At 41.8% G+C, this 22,470-nt stretch overlaps 1 protein-coding gene across 2 annotated transcripts in view; it reads right to left on the reverse strand.

Annotated features, from left to right (window-relative positions):
• Positions 1-22,470, reverse strand: part of LOC148894793 (uncharacterized) — a 35,913-nt gene continuing 13,443 nt past the window's right edge. The window contains exons 5-11 of one of the 2 annotated variants that reach the window (XM_089003206.1): positions 14,624-14,741; positions 9,845-9,934; positions 7,864-7,890; positions 7,071-7,085; positions 3,147-3,263; positions 1,521-1,577; positions 1-1,421 (exon numbers count right to left, since the gene is read on the reverse strand). In XM_089003206.1, coding sequence (XP_088859332.1) covers positions 1,393-1,421; positions 1,521-1,577; positions 3,147-3,263; positions 7,071-7,085; positions 7,864-7,890; positions 9,845-9,934; positions 14,624-14,741 — 453 coding nt within the window. In that variant the 3' untranslated portion in view covers positions 1-1,392. Of the gene's footprint in view, positions 1,422-1,520; positions 1,581-3,146; positions 3,264-7,070; positions 7,086-7,863; positions 7,891-9,844; positions 9,935-14,623; positions 14,742-22,470 lie in introns of both variants that reach the window. The other variant, XM_089003205.1, reaches the window with a different exon arrangement.

The raw sequence follows: 22,470 nt of genomic DNA on the forward strand, positions 1-22,470 counted from the left end.
CTTGACCTAAGATACTAAAACGCTATCAGGACTTTTTTTTTTAATATTCTCTTAAAATACACCAACATGAGCAAAAGTATTGAGACGCCAAACTACAAAATGGAAATGCTGCTGTCATAGCAGTGTCTTCTCATTTGGATGGGGCTATTCTCTATAAATCTATAAACATCAATCCATCATGCCTCCTGGAACAGAAAATGAGCCTTTGCAAAAGTTCAGATGGTCTCATTTGGAAACCATGTAGGTGCTTATACGTTTTGCTTGTTGCAGAAGGATTCTTAATCATAGCTAAAAAGAGTTGCATGTCAGTTTCAGCAAGTCCTTGAAGGAAAAAAACACACTTTTGCTAGAGATGCTGTTTTGAAGCATCACTTTACAGTGCTGTATGCTGTAAAAGACACAGGTCCTTTTTTGTTCATTATCATTAGTTTATGTACAATATATATCAATGCTTAGGCAATACAGGACGTTTTTCCTGATTTATTGAATTGACTCTCACCTAGCGGGACTCTAAGTCATTTGTCTGTGCCACAATGATGCAACTATTGGTATCAGAACTAGCCTGTTTTACTGACTACTTGAATCGCTCTGCACACATATAGGTAATCGGGTCAACTCTGAGCAGGTTTCTTCTCTTTTCAACGATGTGAGCAAAAGCCTGATTGTGGGATGTCTGTGAAAAATGTTATGTACATGCTGTGTGGTGTTGTTGTGATTTTTACACTCTGTAAATTGGGCAGGAATTACACACGAGCCTATTTTATTATTATGACTATGTTTTGTTTTTACGTATTATGTGTGGGGTCTGTCAAAAATCAGTTATGATCTGTGCACACAGTATTTTGGTTGACAGTTTTCAAAAGGTAGCAAACAGCATTATTAGGTCATTATCAACGCTTACGTAGTCAAGATTGTGGCTGGTTTGAAATACTTAAACCCTGTCAACATACAAAAATGGAATTGACAATAAAAGGACATCACTCACAGTGTTTTTTCTTCTTCTTCCAATTCCTATAAATGCCTCATTAAAATGATCAGAAGCAAAAACTTGGACAAACAAAATGTCTGGCCAATTGTCGGTGCAAGTGAAGTTTGCTTTTGCCCACATCCTGTGCTAATGAATACAAGTACACACTTTCCGTCCCTCTTTTTTAAACACACAGACACACACACGATACACACACACACACACACACACACACACACACACACACACACACACACACACACACACACACACACACACACACACACACACACACACACACACACACACAGCCCCGACGAGGGCCTCACAGTAGTGCAGCTCCACAGTGGATAAAGCCTAACAGTGAGCTTGCCACTTTGCTTGACTGTGGTTGGTCTAGGTCGAGTCACGTGATCAACTCTGCTCTACGAGGAGTTCAGCAAGTTGCTCAGGACTGCAGAAAGACCCAAGAGGGTGGGGGGGGATTAAATGATGTGCAGCAAATCATGGTTTTACGGGCATGTGTGTAGCGTAACGTGGGCGCTTGACGTACCTTGAGGGTCCGACTGGGCCTCACCTGCATCAGCTTTGCGTGCAGCCTCAGGGTCTTCTTCTGAAGGAGCAGGACAAGGCATTAGCCAATCAGATGCCTTCTAATCGGGACACATCTATCCCCATGAAACGTGGATGTAATATCTTTACAGGACTTCATATCGGTCACGTGACCTCGCATGTCATTGATGTCATGAAAAGCCGGACGTCCGAATACGGTCGTACAGTGATACCTCGGCTTACGAACGCTTTCGCTTACGAACTTTTCGCCTTATGAATACGTATTAAATTCACGAGAATATAATCTTGGTATACGAACTACTTTTCGGCGGCCGAACCAAACCACACAGCGCCACGGTGGCTGGCGGACTAGTTTTCCACATCCCCTTTGAGTGCAGATGTGATTTGCTATCGAGTGGAGTACTTTTGCTATTTTGGGACCGAAAAAGACCCCACCACAGGCTAGTGTGAAGCCAAAAAGGACACAAAAGAAAATTACGGTCGAGCAGAAGAAGGAGATCATCGAAAATCACAAACAAGGTGTGCGTTTGTGTGACTTAGCGTCCCAGTACCAGTATGCTAAGTCGACCATTACTACGTGTGGCTCAGGGTGTTTCTGTGTTGTCTAAGCAATGGTCTCAGGCAATAGAAGCGGTTGAAAAACTTCTGTTGATTTGTATTAACGAAAAGCAGCTAGCAGGGGACAGTGTGAGTAAGGGTATTATCGCCGAGAAAGCACGGCAAATTCACTGGATATCATCAAGAGGCCACTACATCAACGACCATCACAAAGGTAAATAAAACGACTTTATTATATCGTACAGTTTACTTCTTTAATTACAATACAATAGCACATTGATGATACATAAAATAAGTTATACATGTATTTTGTGTAGTTTTATAGGGACCTGGGAACGGATTATTCTCATTTTAATGTTTTTTTTAATGGGAAATAAATGTTTGGCAGATGAACTTTTCGCCTGACACACACTTTCTGGGAACCAATTAAGTTCGTAAGCTGAGGTATCACTGTATTTGTATTTGCATACACACAATCAAATCTTGAGAACAAATCTATCTATTCATTTTCTGGAACACGCAGTTTCGGTCAGTCATCTTTTTGTTGACATGACGTGTGCATGCCGGTATCCCTTGAGAGTGTACCAGATGAATTATTCAGGTTGACTGTAAACAAAAAGGGACGCTGAATTGACAATATTTACACACAATGTTTGTGTCCCTGTTGATGGTGATAACACAATTTCCCCACCTGACTTTGCGGAAAAAAACATCTTGTTTCACATCAGGCTTTTGGTTGTGTGCCGGTATTTCTTTGAATGAAAAAATTCTTTAAGAGTAGCAAGCTGAAACGCTTGGTATATCATATGCAGATTTGTATTATGGGTGTTGTAACACTTTGAGAACAGTTTTTAACATGTAGCTTCACTTGTGAAACTAGTAACAATCAAAACAGAATAGTATCTTTTTAAATGCATTTTAATTACAGCTCTTGTATTGTAAGCCATTATTTTGTGCAAATGTTGTTCACGCAGACATCAGAAAGTGAATGCGCTCTAATTATGGGATAATTGCAGAAGTCTTGGTACAGAGACAAGAATGTACGTACCGTGTAAATTCTTGAAGCAGAGTTTCTTCTTCTGGTAGGTATAATATGCGGTGCCTGCACCCACAACGGCCACAGCGACTGCACACAAAATTGCTGCCAAGGAGCCAGAGCTGGACTCTAAAAGCCAAAAACAATTACATTCAAAAACAATCATTTCAGCCTGTGGTGTGTCAGTGTGGTCATTCAGGCAAAAGACAACAGAATGTTATAACTAATGGAATAAAATATTTTGGTGATATTTAAAATGTGCAAGACACACTCAAAAAGAGGTTGGGATTTTTTTTTTAAATACTGTATTAAGCTCAGCGTAAATGCATTGTGTATTCATGTTTTATTTTGGAAACACAATTAAATTAAAGGTACCTGTATTGTGTATAAAATACTGATTATTTAAATGTATTTTTAACTTTATGAAGACTTATCCTCAATTAATGACGCTTTCCATACTGACGGTATACAAATGAGTACCGCCATAAATTTTTACTCGGAGAAAATAAAGGAGAGTAAGTTTCTTCCCAAATTTGCTGTCGGTACAAGTTAGTACCTCATTCTTTCGATGTCTAGTGACGTGTCATTTTTCGGCTGTCAATACAAGAGTGCATCAGAATTCCTCCAGGCGTCCAAGTGAGTGCAAATTACTTTGCTCTGCATTATATTGTTTGTTTGTTATTAAATATACATAAACAATGATTTCCTATGTTTGTATTCTGACGTATAAACTCTTCATCGTTTTTTCCCCCCTGTTTTATCTCTAAAACTAATATAAATGCAGGAAGAGATTTTATTTAAAATCAATGTGATAAATATTGTAAAAAATGTATATATATTCCTGGATTTCTTGATTGATATGCCATCATTTGAAGCCAATGAAATGATTCAGCATAACATTTCAGCATAAGATTTCTTTCAAAAAAAAAAATTTCGAAACGGGTTAAAGCATGTCAGATATATGAAATAAATATATAACATTGAATATGTGTGAGAACACATGCTTAAAGCACAACGTTTGCAGGTAAATGTGTAGACTGCCTCATAAATAACTAACGCTGGCTGCTATGCACCAGGTGAAGATCAAGTTAAAGCGTGATAATTCGATGAATCACTGTGAGTAAAATCTTAATGAAAATGTCTGCAGAGTTGTTTGTTGGGGTATGAATGATAACCCTGCATGTCAAGTACTTATCACACTTTTGTTTTCCAATTCCATCTCGCAGTGAAATTACCACCCATTAAAAAAAAGTAGTAACAATTGTGACGACATAGCTCAGTCTCCTGCTGTGACCTTGTCACCATGGCAACAGCGATCAGAATCATTTTGATGCTGAGTCACACACATTATCAAAAAAACTCGCATTCGCCGTCTAAGTCAATAGAAAATCAGCATACGGTAATTTTGCTTTTTGGGAGGAAAAAAAAAAGTCATTTTGGTTGCCACCCCGAGATAATGGCAGGATGTTGCGCCGTCACAGCAACACAATAACAACGAGGAAGGATGTTGGGGTGGAAGGATGTTGGGGTGGAACGCTGCGAGGGTGGATTGAGGGAATGAAAAAAGGGATCAGAACAGTTTGACATGATGAGTTTGAGAAGTTGAATACGCCTGTGGAGGAGACATGAGTCATGAAAGGCCCACATCTTTGATATGGAGCGATGGCCTATCTTGAAATGTTTTTTTTGAGCACAGGAAAAGGACTCGTGCAATTTTGGGGTTAAAAAAATGTAAGGTAGAAAATGTTTGTATTAGGAAGGACTTGAGTTTGAACAATATACTTAGAGGCTCTGGAGAAAATCACGTTTGAATAAACAAACAGATAAAAAGGCTATGAACATAAAGTTAAAATATTCAGTACTGTATAGTGATGATTTAACACACACGTTTGTGCCATATGTCATGACACTGCTGCACAAAGCAGTTCATTTTGTGACGTTTGTTACCGAGAAAATGTCGTATAGAAAGAGGACTGAACATGGAGATCAACGACAGAAGTTTAACATACAATTAATTATACATTCAGATGGTTGCCTGTTGTCAAAACAAGCCATTCCCGCTTCGCTGTGGTGCATGAATACTAATGCTATGACTACTATACTATGTAAACATCAGTGGCGGACCGTCAAAGCCTTCTGTGCTGGCCTAAAAATATTTGAATCGCAGACTGACGTTAATTATATTTAGTCAATGAATTCTTATTCAATAATTCCAAATTGTCTTTCAGTTTCCTTTCATTACTTTTCAATTGTTACGCTGCTTCCAGATGTGTTTTCGTATTTAGGCATTTAACCATTTAACCAATCACTTTTCAGCCATCATTTGTTACCAGGGTCAGAAATGTACCTGGATGCCTTTACAATCAGTTCTGGGGGCCCTGTTGCATCAAATGTGTCGATCAAACTGCTCTAACCAATTAGATTTCGAGTTGGCAATCCAAAAGGAATAATAATAATAATAATAATAATAATAATAATAATAATAATAATAATAATAATAATAATAATACAGTAAAGTCTCGTTATATCGATATCGGTTATATCGATAGTACTGCTTATTACGATACTATTTCTATGAACGCAAGGAGAAAATTTACATGCCGCAGGATCGGATGTATCGATAGTCCGGTTATATCGATATTTTTTCCGACTCCCGAGAATATTGATATAACGAGACTTTACTGTAATAATAATAATAATACTACTACTACTACTACTACTACTACTACTAATAATAATAATAATAATAATAATAATAATAATAATAATAATAATAATAATAATAATAATAATAATAATAATAATAATAAATGTAATTCACAAGTGCCTTTCTGGACACTCCAGGACACTTTACAAATAAAAGATCAACACACAGAACAATAAAACCATAAATAAAATAATAAATAATAAAAAGCTAAAGAGAAGCTAAAAATAATTGCAGGCGAGCAGCGGCAGCCAAAACGTGCCAGCGTACACTCGACCCAGACTGTCGAGTGTACTCGACCCAATGCCTTAAAGGCGCTGGTCAACGTCAGAGGTTTCGCAAACTATAATTGGCTAGTCACTGGCCAATCATAGTTTGGGAAAACTGCTCTGATTACAAGACGCTAGTGGCAAGAGCATATTGGTCAAAGCTGACACATTGTATCGGTAGCGAGCTGCATAAGCTAATATATTGTGTTAATTAAATAGCAGTTTTGTCAACCAACAATACCTAAAGTAGGCAAATAAATGGATTTGGTTGCAGATTTACTGTTAAATCCATTTTCAAGACCAACCTTTCAAGAAGAAAATGGACATCATTAAGAAAGGTCAGTGAGTTATTTCCTGGCTAATCGTACCCCGTAGTGGACCTGGAGTAAATTACACCACCCTTTTTTCAGTCTGGATTGATTCAGACGTGATTCTGACTACTTAAGACCGTGCGATGAAATCCACGGCCCGCCACTGATGAAAGCCTTCATCTGTATAAAACACTCAGAGACAAAGGCACATGCTGTATCACAAAATATCATGTATCACCGTCACGCCTGACTGACTAACTTCTTCTCGTTTTTCAGCCAATTTTACAGAGCCAAACTAAGCTTGCCGGTACCAGAATGTTTTGCGATAGCTCTGGTGTCCGTACTTGCTCCAACATGCTGAAGGGGAAGCGTTGGCTTGAAACGCTTCAGTGATAAGTGAAACTCCGCGTTGCATAATTTGCACGCAGCTATTTGGTGTCTCTGTGAAAAACGGCTTGCTACATGATCATTGGAATTCTTTCTAAAATCTTTAGGCTGGATGTTGTTTTTGTTGGAGTCTTAGAAGTTCTGAACGCTGGTGTCACGCAATAAAGAAAGGAAATGTCAGGGATGCAAGTCTAACAGGAAATACATGAGTTTTACATGTGTGTGCGCACACACAAACACACACACACAAGTGGACGAAACTCACCTTCAGCATCAGCGTCTGTTGGAAAAAAAGAGAAGTAAAAAGACATCAAATTGAAGACCACTGCGACAATGTTTTTAAAATATTGGTTAAAATGATTTTATGTTTGTGAAAAACGAATGAAAAATGTTCTCTATGAATCAGTGCTTAGATTTACAATGTCAATCCTCAAAACATCTAAAAATAATCTTTCCCCATTGAAACGAATGGAACTGCCATTAATTTGTTCCAGCGCTGCAAACAACACCACCATTTTTGTACAGTGTGGTTTTTAGTAAGACAAATAGCACGCTACAGTATTCCATGCATACTTTATGAAACCATGTAGTCAAAACATCATGGAATAAAATACTGTATAAGAAATTCAACCGTTTGTAGCTTATGATAACTCAGTGGGTAGGTTATTATGCTACTCGTTTTGGTTTGAGTGCCTTCACCACCAGGAGGCATGATTATACACTGATGAAATACCTGGTCAACTGATGATGAAATGAGGATTGTTACATGCTCTCTCAGCGTGTATTTCTACACCATGTGTTCAAATACAATGCTATGTACTACTTCATCATGTGGTAGTTTCATTCGCCCATCAATGGTATTTTGTATTTTGTGTTAACATTGCACAACCGTATTTTTGTCAAATACGGCTATTGCTAAGCTATTGCTGACATTTTCAATTTTGCTTGCAACTCAAGGGGAAAAAAAACGAAAAAAGGTTTGTAGATCCAAGAACTCATTAGTCCGGTGTGGCCCGATACTTTTGTCTATACACGGCATATGATTGGGGACTGCTTACCTTCTCCGGTGGCTTCAGCAACATGTGCTAAGGAGGAGGAAAAAAAGATGTCAATGTTCAAGGCAAAAAAATTCAGGAGCCTCGATCACACATGTGTCGTCAAGACTGCCTTCGTACCTGCGTCAACTTGTCCCACAATGCCACTAATGACAGAGCAGACGGAAGGAGTGCCTTTCACTCGATTATAATGATTAAACTGACCTGAATGACTCCGATTTCAGCTTTAGAATAAAAGGGCTTTGAGATAAAAAAGAAAAGAAAGCTTGTTCCCAGATTATAGTCAAAATGTTCAGTAAAAGAACTGCGTGGGAAGATATGTTGAATCAGTATGATGCCCCTATGAGTTTTTGTATCTTTCATGTTTAATATTGCTTTATGAAAAAGCTTCTGATTCATTTTGTGCACTTACTGCCATAGTGACTTGAAGTGTAGCAGAAGTTACAGAGAGGCAATGAATCCAAAATACTATAATTGTTGACTAATTTAATAAAGGTGTATACATTCACGCACCTTAGAAACAGAGAAAAATATCCCTTTCATATAGGGTGTGATGAAATCATTCAATCATTATTTACAGCGAAAGGAAAGCAGTTTAACTCATTCACTGCCAGACAATGTGCAAAAATGTATCCACTACAGTGCCAAGGTTTTTGTCATTGTCACTCAAATTCCAGTACCCATAGAATATTGAGTTTTAGGACTACATAAACATTCAATGTAGTGTAAGAAACCTTAGACTGTCTTCTTTCATTAGAAAAAGAGTTAATTCGTAAATTATATGGGTCTGGAGTTATATGAGATTGAAATGAGGGGGGCTGTCCAAAATACAATGGAATGCATACAGCTTTAACAACAGCTGAAGCTGGAACAAAGCGCTAATATGGAAAAAAAGGGAAATGCTGCCCCCTTGTGGAACGGGAAAAAACACATTGCCAGAGGTCTGGCCAGCGCTTTATCGGCACCCAAGCAAGAAAATAAACAAAACCCAAACTAATTCGGTAATGATGCTCTACATCATATTTTTCTGAATGAATTTGTGAATGGCAGTGAATGATTTAAAGGACAACCGACGTCTCCGGACAAGTTGTGTCCATAATTTGTAAAATCACTTCAAATGACTTTTACTGAGCGTATTTTACAAAGATTCCACCGCATATAGCTATATTTGCTGTATTAAGGCTCGCGCTGAATATTTAGGAAGTCTTGTTTTCGAGTTGATGATGATCCCCACGTGACGTCACTGAAGGAACGCCCCTGACAGAGAAAGCGACACAATGCATTTTGCGGTACTTTGGTCTGAAAACTTCGTGTTGATCCTTGTTGATGTCGAAATTAGAAGGAAAACACATAAATAACGCAACGGTGAATCACTGCGTGTTGCACCAAGACAACTATTTGATATTCGCTGACACAAATTGCCAGCAGACAAATCAGCCATTTCCAACGGAGCTTGGGCGCCATCTTCTGCATTTTCTGGGACGCTACAATGCTGTCATTGACGGCTCAAATTGATATGGGAGGACTCCTTTAATCGATTGCAAACACTTATGCTTTGCTCTTCAGAACTATTTGAATCATATTCATAACTGGATGAGTCACAAGAAAGCATCTTCTCCGAATCTGAAGCCATTAATTTGATTCTCGAGCAAGGCTAGACGTCTTGGCGTGACGTCACGAACAAGGGGGCGGGACCTTCTGAAACTGGCCATTTCCGGGTTCATTTTGAAGTAGTTTTCAGACACTTTAAGTAATTTTTATTGGTGTTATTCATTTGACTAAAAATATCAGCCTGCGTGTTTTGGGTATTTTAGATGCTATAAAACGTTTTTCGGATGTCAGTTCGGAAACAAAAAAATGGTGTTGGTTGTCCTTTAAGAGAGAACTGCCGATAAAAAAACAACATTGTGCTATTCCTTACACAATGCACCTTTCTCTCACACATTCTGATAGTGTTCCACCCTCAAGTTTATAAGATACTCACCCACTGATCCCGCATTCTTGCTCCTCCCTGAATGGGCTGACGTGTCCGCTGCGCCTTGTGACAGAGCATCCTCCAGGTTAAAGCCTCCATCTGACCAAACACATACGAGTGAGAGAAAGGCGAAATTAATCCCTGCAGGTCACTTTTCATCCATCTCCGCCCAAATGGGATATTATCCAGATGTTCCATCCCGACTCCCTTGCCCAACCACAACAACACTATGGTGCCTGTTCCCACCATCACCATAGCAACCTCACCCGTCCATCATCATGTTATTTCCCTCCCAACAGTTGTAAGTAAAAGCCTTGCAGGGCTGTGCTCAACAAGTCCATAACAATGGGAGCGAAGGGCGTTGACCATGATTTGTGAACCGGTGGTGACCATGGATTTTGGGATATTATCTGACAGCAATGATACATAACATATTTGTTCTGTGCTTTTAGGGAAAACCCTGTACGATTTTCACAGCATGTTCAGTGTAAGGCAAGGTCGCATCGGTATATCATTTATGATTAACGTTTTTTTTAGTTTCGGTTTCAAGCAGTGAATCTTGATTTTTTTTTTCTTGGATGAAAAATAACTTTGATTTGGGAGGAGTTGTTAAGCCAGATACTTTTAATCTTATATGTTATGTCATGTCCATCCAGTAACACAGCATAACCTATGGTTTTTGTGTAATCGGACAAAAACTGGGGAGAACATTTTGTAGCTTTATACATATTTTGTCGGCACTGCAGACAGTGAGAGTTATGACGCTGTTTACCACGACACACTTTGTCAACGGTCATATTTAGGGTCATTGAAATTAATGACTCAATGTAGCTAAATAATTCAAGTACCAGTATGCCTTTAAATAGGTAGTTTGTGGTAAAAAATACAAACAGTCGTACTTGTTAAAACTGTATGCTCCATCAGTCGTACATTAGTAAAAAAATAAAAATAAAAACAAAATAAAAGGGGGCACCTCAGGCAGCTGTTGAGATGATACCAAATGGACACAGAATTAGCAATATTAATGCTCGACAAGTCTTCTGTTTATAACTGTATATTCCAAGAAATACAACTTCACACCGACACCAAGTTATATAGGAACACACCATAATAATAAAAAAAACAGTCATTCAACCAATGTAGCGGCTGTGACTCATGTTGACTTGAGAAAATTACGAATGCTATCTCAGTATTGCTAACATTGTTATTTTGATGAAGGTGGATATGTAATATGCTGATTTGATAATCACACTTGTGCATGTTAGTCAAGGACGTGGCTTTGTGACTCAGAAAATGATGTGATTGAAAAAATATATTGCCTCGCCAGTCGCATAAAACTATGTAAGAATTCTCATGGCGAGCCAGGCACCATGAAATGAAACCCAACAAGCAAAATAACAAGAAGCATTTCCGGTACAGCCAAGACATTTATGACAGTATTTTTATCTAGCTATCCAGCTATGTAGCTAGCTAGCTATTTGGAATCTGTTTGATGGTTAGCTAGCTAGCTATTAGCTATATAACTATCTCTCTATCTAGCTAGCTAGATATCTAGCTAAATATCTACAGTATTAGCTATCTATTAGCTTTCTATCCAATTTAGTTACTTACGGGTTGAGTGAATTCAAACGCGTGTGGCAGCCGCTGCTCACTCACAGAAAATCTTATACTGCGACTGTAAAGTGACCTTGACAGTTTTGAAAGGCACTCATAAATTAAATGTATATTATTATTATTGTTGTTGTTGTTGTTGTTGTTGTTGTTGTTGTTGTAATTATTATTATTATTAGTAGTAGTAGTAAAGTTTTTTTATGGCAACAAGTTTTGACCTTGAAAAAGAGTATGACCATTTCGAGTGAAAGAAAAGTAATAATCATAATCACGGAAGGTCAAGCAGCATCAGGACTGTGTTGGACATTTCACGGGGCACCAATTTGTTATTCATGACTGACAAAAAAGCCATGGTGATTTTGAAAAAGCAGTTTTAATATTTAACAGATAAATAATGGCTGACTAGAAATCGAGGCAATGGATTGAAAGAAAGAAAGAAAGAAAGAAAGAAAGAAAGAAAGAAAGAAAGAAAGAAAGAAAGAAAGAAAGAAAGAAAAAAGAAAAGCAATCAAAAATGGACCTGAAAAGAACAGACAAGTGCAGACAAATGAAGGCCGATACCGCCACAGTAATTAAGTCACACCGAGATGATTCAGAAGATTTTTGCTTCCAATATAAGCACTCGAAATACAAGGTAACTTAACCGCAACCCACTCATCTCATAACCTGTCCAAGTTATTTGTGTTATCAAGAGAACCTCCCCAAAATTAGGTTTCATATTTAATGTGCTGAGAAAACAGGGCGTTGCTGTCCAATTTGAAAAACGAGAAATGTACGTGTCAAAATGAATGATTATCCAACATTTTTTACTTCTTCTTTCACGGAGTCGAGTTTCAATATGAAAACGCATTACTTAACGACAAATATGATTTTAAATTCATTTGAAGCTATGATTTCATAGTTTGCGGTAAGGGTTCTGACGTTCCAGTTTCAAGTCTGGGCGAAGGCTTTCCTGTCCGCCGTTTCCGTGTTCTCTCCGTTTTGAGTGGGCTTTTTTTTTGAGTACTTGGGCTTCATCCCACATTCCAAAAACGTGTGTTAGATTCATTGAAGACGTTGTCCGCAGATGTGAAGGTGAGTGTGTGGTAGCCATGCGGTTAACTGAATAAATCTGTTTAATATGAAGATTCACCTTCACAAGGAGCCGGACATGCTACAGCCTTTTTTTTTATCTAACAGCCAATGTCTTTTATTTCCTGCTAATAGTCATGATATTCAAAGGACAACCGACGTCTCCGGACAAGTTGTGTCCATAATTTGTAAAATTGCTTCAAATGACTTCTACTGAGCATATTTTACAAAGATTCCACCGCATATAGCTATATTTTACATTTTTAGACTCGCGCTGAATATTCCGGAAGTCTTGTTTTTGAGTTGGTGACGAGTCCTCACTCTACGTCACTGAAGGAACGCCCCTGAGCGAGAAAGTACATACCTGGCATTACCTCAATGCATTTTGCGGTACTTTGTTTGGTCTGAACAATTCGTGTTGATCCGTGTTGATGGAAACACATAAATAACGCAATGGTGAATCGTCGTATGTTACACAGAGACAAATATTAGATATTCGCTGACAAAAATCCAAGGTGAAGAATCAACCAATTTCCAACAGAGTTCTGGCACCATCTTCTGCATTTTCTGAGACGCTACACATCAGTCTTGATCACTCAAAGTGACCCGGAAGACCTTCTTTAATCGATTGCAAACATGTATGCTTTCCTCTTCAGAACTATTTGAATCATATTCATAACTGGATGCGTAACAAGAAAGTATATTCTCCGAATCTGAAGCCATTGTTTTTATTCTCGAGCAATGCAAGACGTCTCGGCGTGACGTCACGAACTGGGGGCGGGACTTTCTGAAAATGCCCAATTCGCAGCTCAATTTTTGGCATGTTTTGGACACTTTAAGTCATTTTTATTGGTGTTTTGGGTATTTTAGATGCTATAAAACGTTTTTCTGATGTCAGTCAAAATATTTACTGTATGCATGTTTTCATTTAACTAATATGTGTCTATATATTATTGTGTTTGTTTCCGACAACTACATAGTAAAAATTTAAAATGGTGTACTGTATTTACCAGGGTGGCCTGGTGGTTGACTGATTAGCATGTCAGCCTCACAGTGTAGAGGTGCAGGGTTCGGTTCTGGCTCCAGAGTTTCCGTGTTCTCCGTTTGTGTGAGTTTTCTCCAGTTTCCTCACACTCTCCAAACATATGCATGGCAGGTAAATGGAAAAATTTCCCGAGGTGTGGGCGTGAACGCTGATGGTTGTTCATGTCTGTGTGCCTTATGATTGGCTGGCAAGCAGTTCAGCGTGTACCGCGCTTACTGCCTCAATACAGTTGGGATAGGCTCAAGCACGCCCCGCGACCCTTGTGAAGATAAACGGTTCAGAAAATGGATGGGTGTATATTACACAATTGGTGTATTATGGGTGTATATTATACAATACACTGCAATTACAATAAATATTATCATGGATGAGATTGTGTCAAACGTACCATGCCTAATTTCAGCATATTTGTTTTGTACAGACAGCAGCACTATTCACTGAAACTCCTTTGCAAATACCACCTTAACAGTGCTGACATTTGCGATACACATGGCGCGTGTCATCTAAATACATAATTAAGATAATAACAAAGGAGGTGTCTATTTCTGGTATTTCTGCAAGAGGAAAATAAATTGAGGTAAGTTCATTCATTCATTTTCCATCTATTAAATTGGATTCCACTCGTCTGGGGTGGAAATGATGCCTTGCAGAGGAGCTTCTGCCAACCAAAGTCGCTCGCCGGAATTCCCTTCAGTCATAACAATTTTCATGGTGACATCTGGAAGCCAAAACTGTCTGTGTCACTTTTGTTTTTTCTTTCTTCGTGGCTACCTTTTTGAATCTCTCAAAAAGTGACGAAAGGACAGCATTGGATAGGTGATGTCGAGGACATATCCTCTGCTCAGAGGTTGTTCAACCTTGACACGGGAAGCCTTTCTCACACCACTAACAAACCATTGATCTCCACAGAAAAAGACGGACAGAAGAGACGGATAGTATCTTCTGGAATTACATTTTCTAATCATTTTCCTTGCTACCTTTTGTTCTACTCAGTACAAAATACGATTACAAATAGCGCATATGGAAATGTGTTATTCTGTAATAAAACCATCCATCCTCACCTGAAGGGACCTGGGCCTTTATTTCTGTACCAACGTCCACTTCCGCGCCTGCATGAGCCGACTGGTCATGTGGCACGTCTGCATTTGCTCCTGCTGTGCCTTCATCTTCAGAACCATGCTGTGAAAATATTTTATTTAACATAGGGAGGAATGTTAAACGGGAAGTACCCTCCCAACTTGTTTTTGTATTCTTGGACGAAGAATAAAAAAAAGCTAAAATAACGTAAGGGGGGACCTCCGTAGCTCGAGTATCACTTTGCGCGTCCACTAACAGTTTTTAAGAGTGATGGATTTTGTCATTGGACGCGTTGGAAATCATGTAGCAGGCCATTATAGGAAGTGCAGAGAAACATATAATTTTCATACATATGTGTTGCTATGGAGAGAAAAAAATCTACATTGGGCACATTCAAGTGGCTACATTTGGATGGCCATGGTATGATCATGGTTTATGGTGTGTCTTTTGTACGTGTGTAACGGAGTTGTACACTTAGGTTATTAAATTATGAAGGAAGTGACGCAACGGCGCACAGTGTGGCACTATGTCCCGCCCATAGTTTCCAGAACAATCTCGAGGAGATTCAGGGTGAGTCGCAATTTTCTGTTGGTCTTGATTAACGCGCATTTTCATGACAATATCTTATTTTGTTTCCCCTTTTGCACTGTCTAGTGTTATCTAATTAGTTCCCTTATTCATTTCGAGTCCAGATTACTTTTTGTGTCATTATTTACTTCACGTTTTGTCGAGTGGAATTTAGGAATATGCGCTTTTCTATCGCAGTTAATCACAAGACGAAACCCATGCGACTTCACCCATCCCTTCTGCCATACTGTGTTGCAGGTAATAATTGTTTCATTTCGTTTTTATTGAACAATATTTAGTTTCTTGTGTCGTGTCTCATTTGCCCGTGAGTGTCCGTGGCTGGTTGAACTGTGCGCCAGCCATTACAAGCGCACCGCGTGTTCTGCTGAGTCTCCGCCCATGATGCGTTCAGGGACATCTTGTAAATAACAGTGAACTTGTGTTGTATTCTCTTTTTCTGTAAATAACCACTATACGATCACACGTTGTTAATTCTGTTTTGTTATCTACAATGTTTTGCATTTGAGAACAATCTCGAGGAGATTCAGGTTAATCACAAGACGAAACCCATGCGACTTCACCCATCCCTTCTGCCATACTGTGTTGCAGAAATAAAAGAAATAAAAAGACACATCCACGCGTCTCGTCTTCATTAATACAGCAGCATCGTGGAGATGAAGACAGTCACTGTTGTGACACCCGTCACATTGGTGCCGTGACCCGTCGATCACAAGTGACTCTCCACTTCGGACCGGGACCGCGATGCTGCACAGTGTCTTCATCCCATCACTCGGTGGACGGTGTGTCGACCCCGTTCTTTAAATTGTGTGTTTATTGTCTGAGCTGCTGTTTTGCAATTGTTGTGCTTTTTTTTTTCCTGTAAGTTTTTTTTGTGAAGTTTGAGAATGAGCTCCTTCCAAGGGACATTTAGCACACCTTTTAATAAGTGTATTGGTAGAGGTAGAGGCATCCCGACCATGTTACAGGTGTGGAGTCCCATCCAGAGTGATGTAGTAGAGGGGAATGGGCAGGTTCTAGCTGAGGCCACTTATGTTAGTGGGGACAGAGTTCCTTCCCAGACCCAGTGTAGTACATCTCAGACGAGCGCACAGACTCCTGACACACCAGTGACAGATCCCTTACCCCAGTCACCTGACGTAGTTGGTCAGATGAGTGACATAATTAGACACATTGGCCAGCAGCTGGCAGACAGCATTGTTGCACATCTCAGCCCAACACATAACGTCCCCATGCATAACACCTCATTCCCACATGACACGCCCATTGACACAACAACACAAAGTCTTGACTCATCACAAGTTCTGATACTACCGCACAGGAAAGTTCGCGAACCCCCGACTTTCAAGGGTGACCACACTGATCAAATGAATGTAGATGAGTGGGAAGACCTAATGAGGAACTACATAAGGAGAGCAAAAGTAGCTCCTGAGCATCAGGCAGAGGAAATCCTCATGAACATCAGCGGTAGAGCTAAAGATGTTGTCAAGGTTAGCACAAGAAACAGTGGAGTTGATGTAACCCAGAACCCAAATGCCATCTATAGCCTTCTTCGCAAGCATTTTTCTACTGCCCCTTGTTCACCTCTCCCTCTAGCAGACTTTTACACCACGCTGCCCAGGGATAAGGAGGCCCCATATGACTACTGGTTGAGGCTTAACAACGCAGCTGAAGTTGCCACCAATCGTCTCAAAGAACAGGGCAGAGATTTCGACTGTTCTTCCCTCGACGTAACACGGATGTTTATTAAAAATTGTCCATCCAAAGATCTTTCCATGACATTTAGGTCAAAAACAGTGGATAAATGGTCGGCAGTTGAGGTCCAAGCCATCCTGGATGAGTACCAGACAGAAATGAGTCCCAGGACTGCCACTCCAGCTGCGGCGAACAGTCAACCCATTCATGTAAATAAAAGTGAAATGCTTCAGAATACAGCATGTCAGGACAACGATAAAATATCCCACTCAGCCAGGCCACCCGACTCCGCAAATCTTGAGCGTGTCATTTCCATGCTGGAAAGAGTTTTGCTGCAAGGAGCTAACAATCCCTCTGCCTCTGGTAGACGCAAGTCAAGGCTTCCAATGGTGGACGGTTTGAATAAGCTACCATGTGCTGTCTGTGCTAGCGCTGACCATTCTGCGCTTATTCACTGCCGCGAAAAAAGACTTTGTTTTCTGTGCTTTTCACCTGATCACTCCAGACGCAACTGCCCCACACAAGTGCAGCCCACAAGATCACTACTGTCGGGAAACTAATGTCTCCGCATCCAAGGGAGTATGATGCGGATGAAGTTCATGACCCTCCCAACAGTTCGACAGATGATCTTGATTCGATATTAGAGTCCCTCACTTCCAGTGTCCCCACGGAGAAGACTGTTATCTTCCAAGGCACACACAAGGTCCTGAAGTCAGATAGCTTGTTCTACACCACTGCCACTGTCGCAGGCATTTCCCTGACCGCAATGATTGACAGCGGCTCTACTGGTTGCACATTGAGTGAGTCGGCTATGGCACGATTGTTAGTGTGCAACCCTAACATCAAACGTTACTCTGCAGATGACGTTGTCATTGTAGGATGTGGTGGTCATCAGGTGACGCCTTCGGCCATATGTGATTTGGAAATAGTCGTGTACAATTGCAAGCTAGCTGTGCCCATGTTTGTGGTGCCTGGACAAACCGACGACATAATTCTTGGCAGCAATGCCATTAAGAAAATCCTTCACCTGATGCGGAAGACTGAAGGCTATTGGCGGCTCATGTCAGAGCCCGGTAGTTCGATTGATGATGACTCCCACCACTTTTTCTCACTGCTTTCCAACACAGAGAAATGGAGGGGTGGAACGATTCCTGACAAAGTTGGCACGCTGAAGTTGCAGCAATGTGTGATGTTGCAACCAGAGAGTGAACATCTTGTTTGGGCTAAGCTTCCCGCCTGCGCACCAATGTCAGTTGGCAGCACGGTCATAGTTGAACCAACTCAAGCAAGGTGCAGATCCAGGAAGATTCTGGTTGGCCGGATTATCACACCGATGTGGGGCGATGGATGGCTCCCAGTGAGGGTCATCAACCCCTCGACTGAAAAAGTGGTGTTGAGAAGAAACACAAAGCTGGCAGATGTATTTCCCTGCATTGCGACAGAAGACTTGTCTGAACCTGACAACATCCAAATTATGTCCCAATCTGTTCAGAATGCCACCGCAAGGCCAAGGTCCAAAGAAGACATCAAAATAGCACTGGACGAGCTTGGACTACATGATCTGGACTTGGATGCATGTGCTGTCTCCGATACGTGGAGGGACAGACTTTTCCAACTCATTGAGAGATATGAAGCAGTATTTTCACGGAACAGGATGGACTGTGGAGAGGCCTCTGAATTTGTGCACAAGATACACCTCGTGGATGAGAGACCATTCCGCCTGCCTTATCGAAGAGTGCCACCAAGTCAATATGAAAAGCTGAGAATGACTCTCAATGAGATGGAAGAAAAAGGCATTATTCGGAAATCCACGAGTGAATATGCATCTCCATTGGTCTTAGTGTGGAAGAAGAATGGGGAGTTGCGCATCTGCACGGATTTCAGATGGCTAAATGCGAGGACACAGCGCGATGCTCACCCATTGCCCCATCAGGCTGACGCTCTTGCCGCACTTGGAGGAAATGTCTTCTTCTCCACCATGGACCTCACCTCGGGATTTTATAATGTGCCCCTGTTTGAGGACCATAAGAAGTACACCGCCTTCTCGTCCCCATTTGGCCTACATGAATATAACCGGATGCCACAAGGCCTTTCGAACAGCCCGGCTACATTCATGCGGATGATGCTTTCCATTTTCGGGGACAAGAACTTCACCAGCCTCCTGTGCTATCTTGACGATCTCATGGTCTTTGGTCCGACAGAAGAGATTGCGCTTGAGCGATTGGAGATGGTTTTCTCCCGCTTGAAGAACCATAATCTGAGGCTTGCTCCGAAGAAGTGTCACTTTCTTCGGAGATCTGTGAAGTTCCTTGGCCATGTTGTCTCAGAGTCAGGGGTACGGACAGACCCTGAAAAGGTGGAAGCGATAAACAGTGTACAGGTACCAGACCTAATGGACAGTGATGGCCTCACTCCCTCGCAGAAGAAAATTAGATCTTTCTTGGGAATGGTGTTGTATTATCAGCACTTCATTGAGGACTGCTCCATCAAGGCCAAGCCCCTTTTCAAGCTCCTTTCAGGCCAGAAAACCCGTGGTAAGGCCAGACGCAGGTCGAAACCCACATCGGATGCATCAAGTCATGTGAAGTTGACACCGGCGGACTGGACCACTGAATGTCAAACTGCCTTCGAGACTCTGAAACACGATCTGTCAAACAGTGTAACGTTGGCCCACCCTGACTTTGAGAAACCTTTCATCCTGGCAGTCGATGCATCGTTTGACGGCATTGGAGCTGTCCTCTCCCAGCTTCAGCCTGATGACAAGGTTGCGAGACCAGTGGCATTTGCAAGTAAAACGCTGTCACGAGCCCAATTGAACTACCCTGCACATCGGCTCGAATTTCTTGCTTTAAAGTGGGCCGTATGTGACAAGTTTTCCCACTGGCTAAAAGGCAGACATTTTACTGCATGGTCTGACAACAACCCCTTGACATATATCCTGACGAAGCCCAAACTAGATGCCTGCGAGCAGAGGTGGGTGTCGAAGCTGGCAGCATATGACTTTGACTTGAAGTACGTCCCAGGGCCCAAGAACATAGTGGCTGATGCACTGAGTCGAGAACCCTTCGTTCAGTCTTGCGTGAGCCATCGCCTGGTGAAAGAACCCTACCAATACCTACTCAATGGAGTCCAAGGTGTCGTGAATGAGACTGTACAGGATGCTTTCCGTTTCACCACCAACTGTCAGGCTGTCCACATGGCTGGTGATCATGATGGAGAAGTTTCCCAGGGAGAAGCTCCTGATCAGTCTTCTGGAAGTGCAATTGATGCGCAGGAGGTGTCTGCAGTTTTAGACGTCCATCAGACTGGCGGGACCTCTCGACTCCCTGGAGCAACCCCATTGTCACTACAGCTACCTGAAGAAGACCCTTCCATTGTCATTCCCCATAGTCAGTTACGTGACCTGCAGCACCAAGATTCAACAGTCAGCCGAGTCATGTTCTATGTGCAGCGACATATGAGACCTACCAAACATGAAAGAGCAGCTGAGACGAGCTGTGTTCTTTTGTTGCTGAGGCACTGGAAGAAGCTGAAAGTTCGTGACGGGACTCTTTACAGAGTAAGGAAAGATCGCCACATGAACAGAAGAGTCTTTCAGTTCGTCATACCTGGGTCTCTGAAACACCAAGTCCTACATGGTGTGCATGACGCGGCTGGTCATCAGGGCTGTTCTCGGACACTCTCCTTGGCTAGTGAACGGTTCTTTTGGACAGGGATGGAGAAAGACATTACAAAACATGTAAGGCAGTGCCAGAGGTGCATCTTGGGTAAGACCCCCGAGCCAGACGCCCGGGCACCCCTGGAGAACATCCGCACTTCGGCTCCAATGGAACTGGTATGCATTGATTTTTGGACAGCAGAGTCCGGCGACAAGAAAACCACCGATGTCCTCGTCGTCACCGACCACTTCTCAAAGTTGGCTCTCGCCTTCCCCTGCAGGAACCAATCAGCAAAGCAAGTTGCCCGCTGCCTGTGGGACAAGTTCTTCTGCATTTATGGGTTCCCCAAAAGGATCCATTCGGATCAGGGAGCCAACTTTGAGAGTAGACTCATCAAGGATCTTCTTGAGATGGCAGGGGTGCATAAGTCCCACACAACACCGTATCATCCCATGGGTAATGGCATCGCAGAAAGATTCAACCGGACCCTTGGAGGGATGATCAGAACACTTCCCCCAAAGTCTAGGTCCAAATGGCCACAAATGTTGAATATGTTGACTTTCTGCTACAACTGCACAGTACATGAGACGACGGGCTTTGCGCCATTCTATTTGATGTTTGGACGTGTCCCTCGCTTGCCCATTGACATCATGTTCCATCATGTCTTGGAGAACGCCAATGTTGTCAGTCACAATGAGTTTGTGAGCACCTTGAAGAGAGACCTTTCTGAAGCCGTGCAAATTGCTCAACAGCATGCAGCCAAGGAACAGACCCGCCACGCCCAGATCTACAACCGCAAAGTCAAGGGGTCGCCATTGGCTGTTGGTGACAAGGTGCTACTAGCCAATCGAGGCGAGAAGGGCAAGCGGAAGGTTGCGGATCGTTGGGAGTCAACCCCTTATGACGTGGTGTCTGTGAAGCCGTTGATCAATGTGTACAGGATCCGAGATGATGCCACAGGCAGAGAGAAGGTCGTACACAGGAACTTACTGCTCCCGGTTGACTTCTTGACATTCTCTGGGCAGGTGGAGCCTGGTTCGTGTTCAGAGGGGTCAGAGATGGACGCACATTGTGGGAGTGACAAAAGCTCAGTCCCTGATGATCAGGAGGACACTCAGCTGCGCACTGAGAACTGGGTCATGCAGTCTCCAGCTCAGACAGAGGAACATGAGCACTTCTCTTCAGAGCATGATTCCGCCGATGCATGTCGAGGGGATGTCAGTGAGAGAAGTCTGTCAGCAGGCCATGATATCCACACACAGACTGAACTTTCCACAGACCCGGTGTTTGACATAGCACGCTCGACCCCTGACTCACCCCCAGATGAGACTGAACTTGAGGCGGTAATTTGCACACAACCACAAGACACACAGGGCCCCATCAATTTCACGAGATGTGGTAGGACAGTTAAACCCCCTGACAGGCTGATATGTGAAATGTCCTATCAGAGAGTCGGGATGCCAACATTAATGTGGGTTTAATATGACCATTTGATTTTTTTTTTTGGGTTTGTGCTGTGTGCCAATTGTCGCCATTATCTTTATGGCTTCTCAGTAACGGGTGTTGTTATGTGCTGTTTTGTGAAATGTAAATGGCATTTCTACTAGTCTGTGATAGGATGGGTTTTGAACCACCCTATTCCTTCACACTTCTGAAAGAAGAATTCCTATGATTGACTTCCTTGTACATCCTTGCCCGATAACCTTGTCTATTTTGCCTGTTGGTCTTTCTGTTGTCTTCCGTGTGTATGTTGCCTCACTTCTGCATAATTTAAGGGGGGTGTATGTAACGGAGTTGTACACTTAGGTTATTAAATTATGAAGGAAGTGACGCAACGGCGCACAGTGTGGCACTATGTCCCGCCCATAGTTTCCAGAACAATCTCGAGGAGA

This window comes from Hippocampus bargibanti, linkage group LG08 (genome assembly GCF_051943395.1).
Source record: "Hippocampus bargibanti isolate YZ-2025 linkage group LG08, ASM5194339v1, whole genome shotgun sequence".
Taxonomy (NCBI): Eukaryota; Metazoa; Chordata; class Actinopteri; order Syngnathiformes; family Syngnathidae; genus Hippocampus; species Hippocampus bargibanti.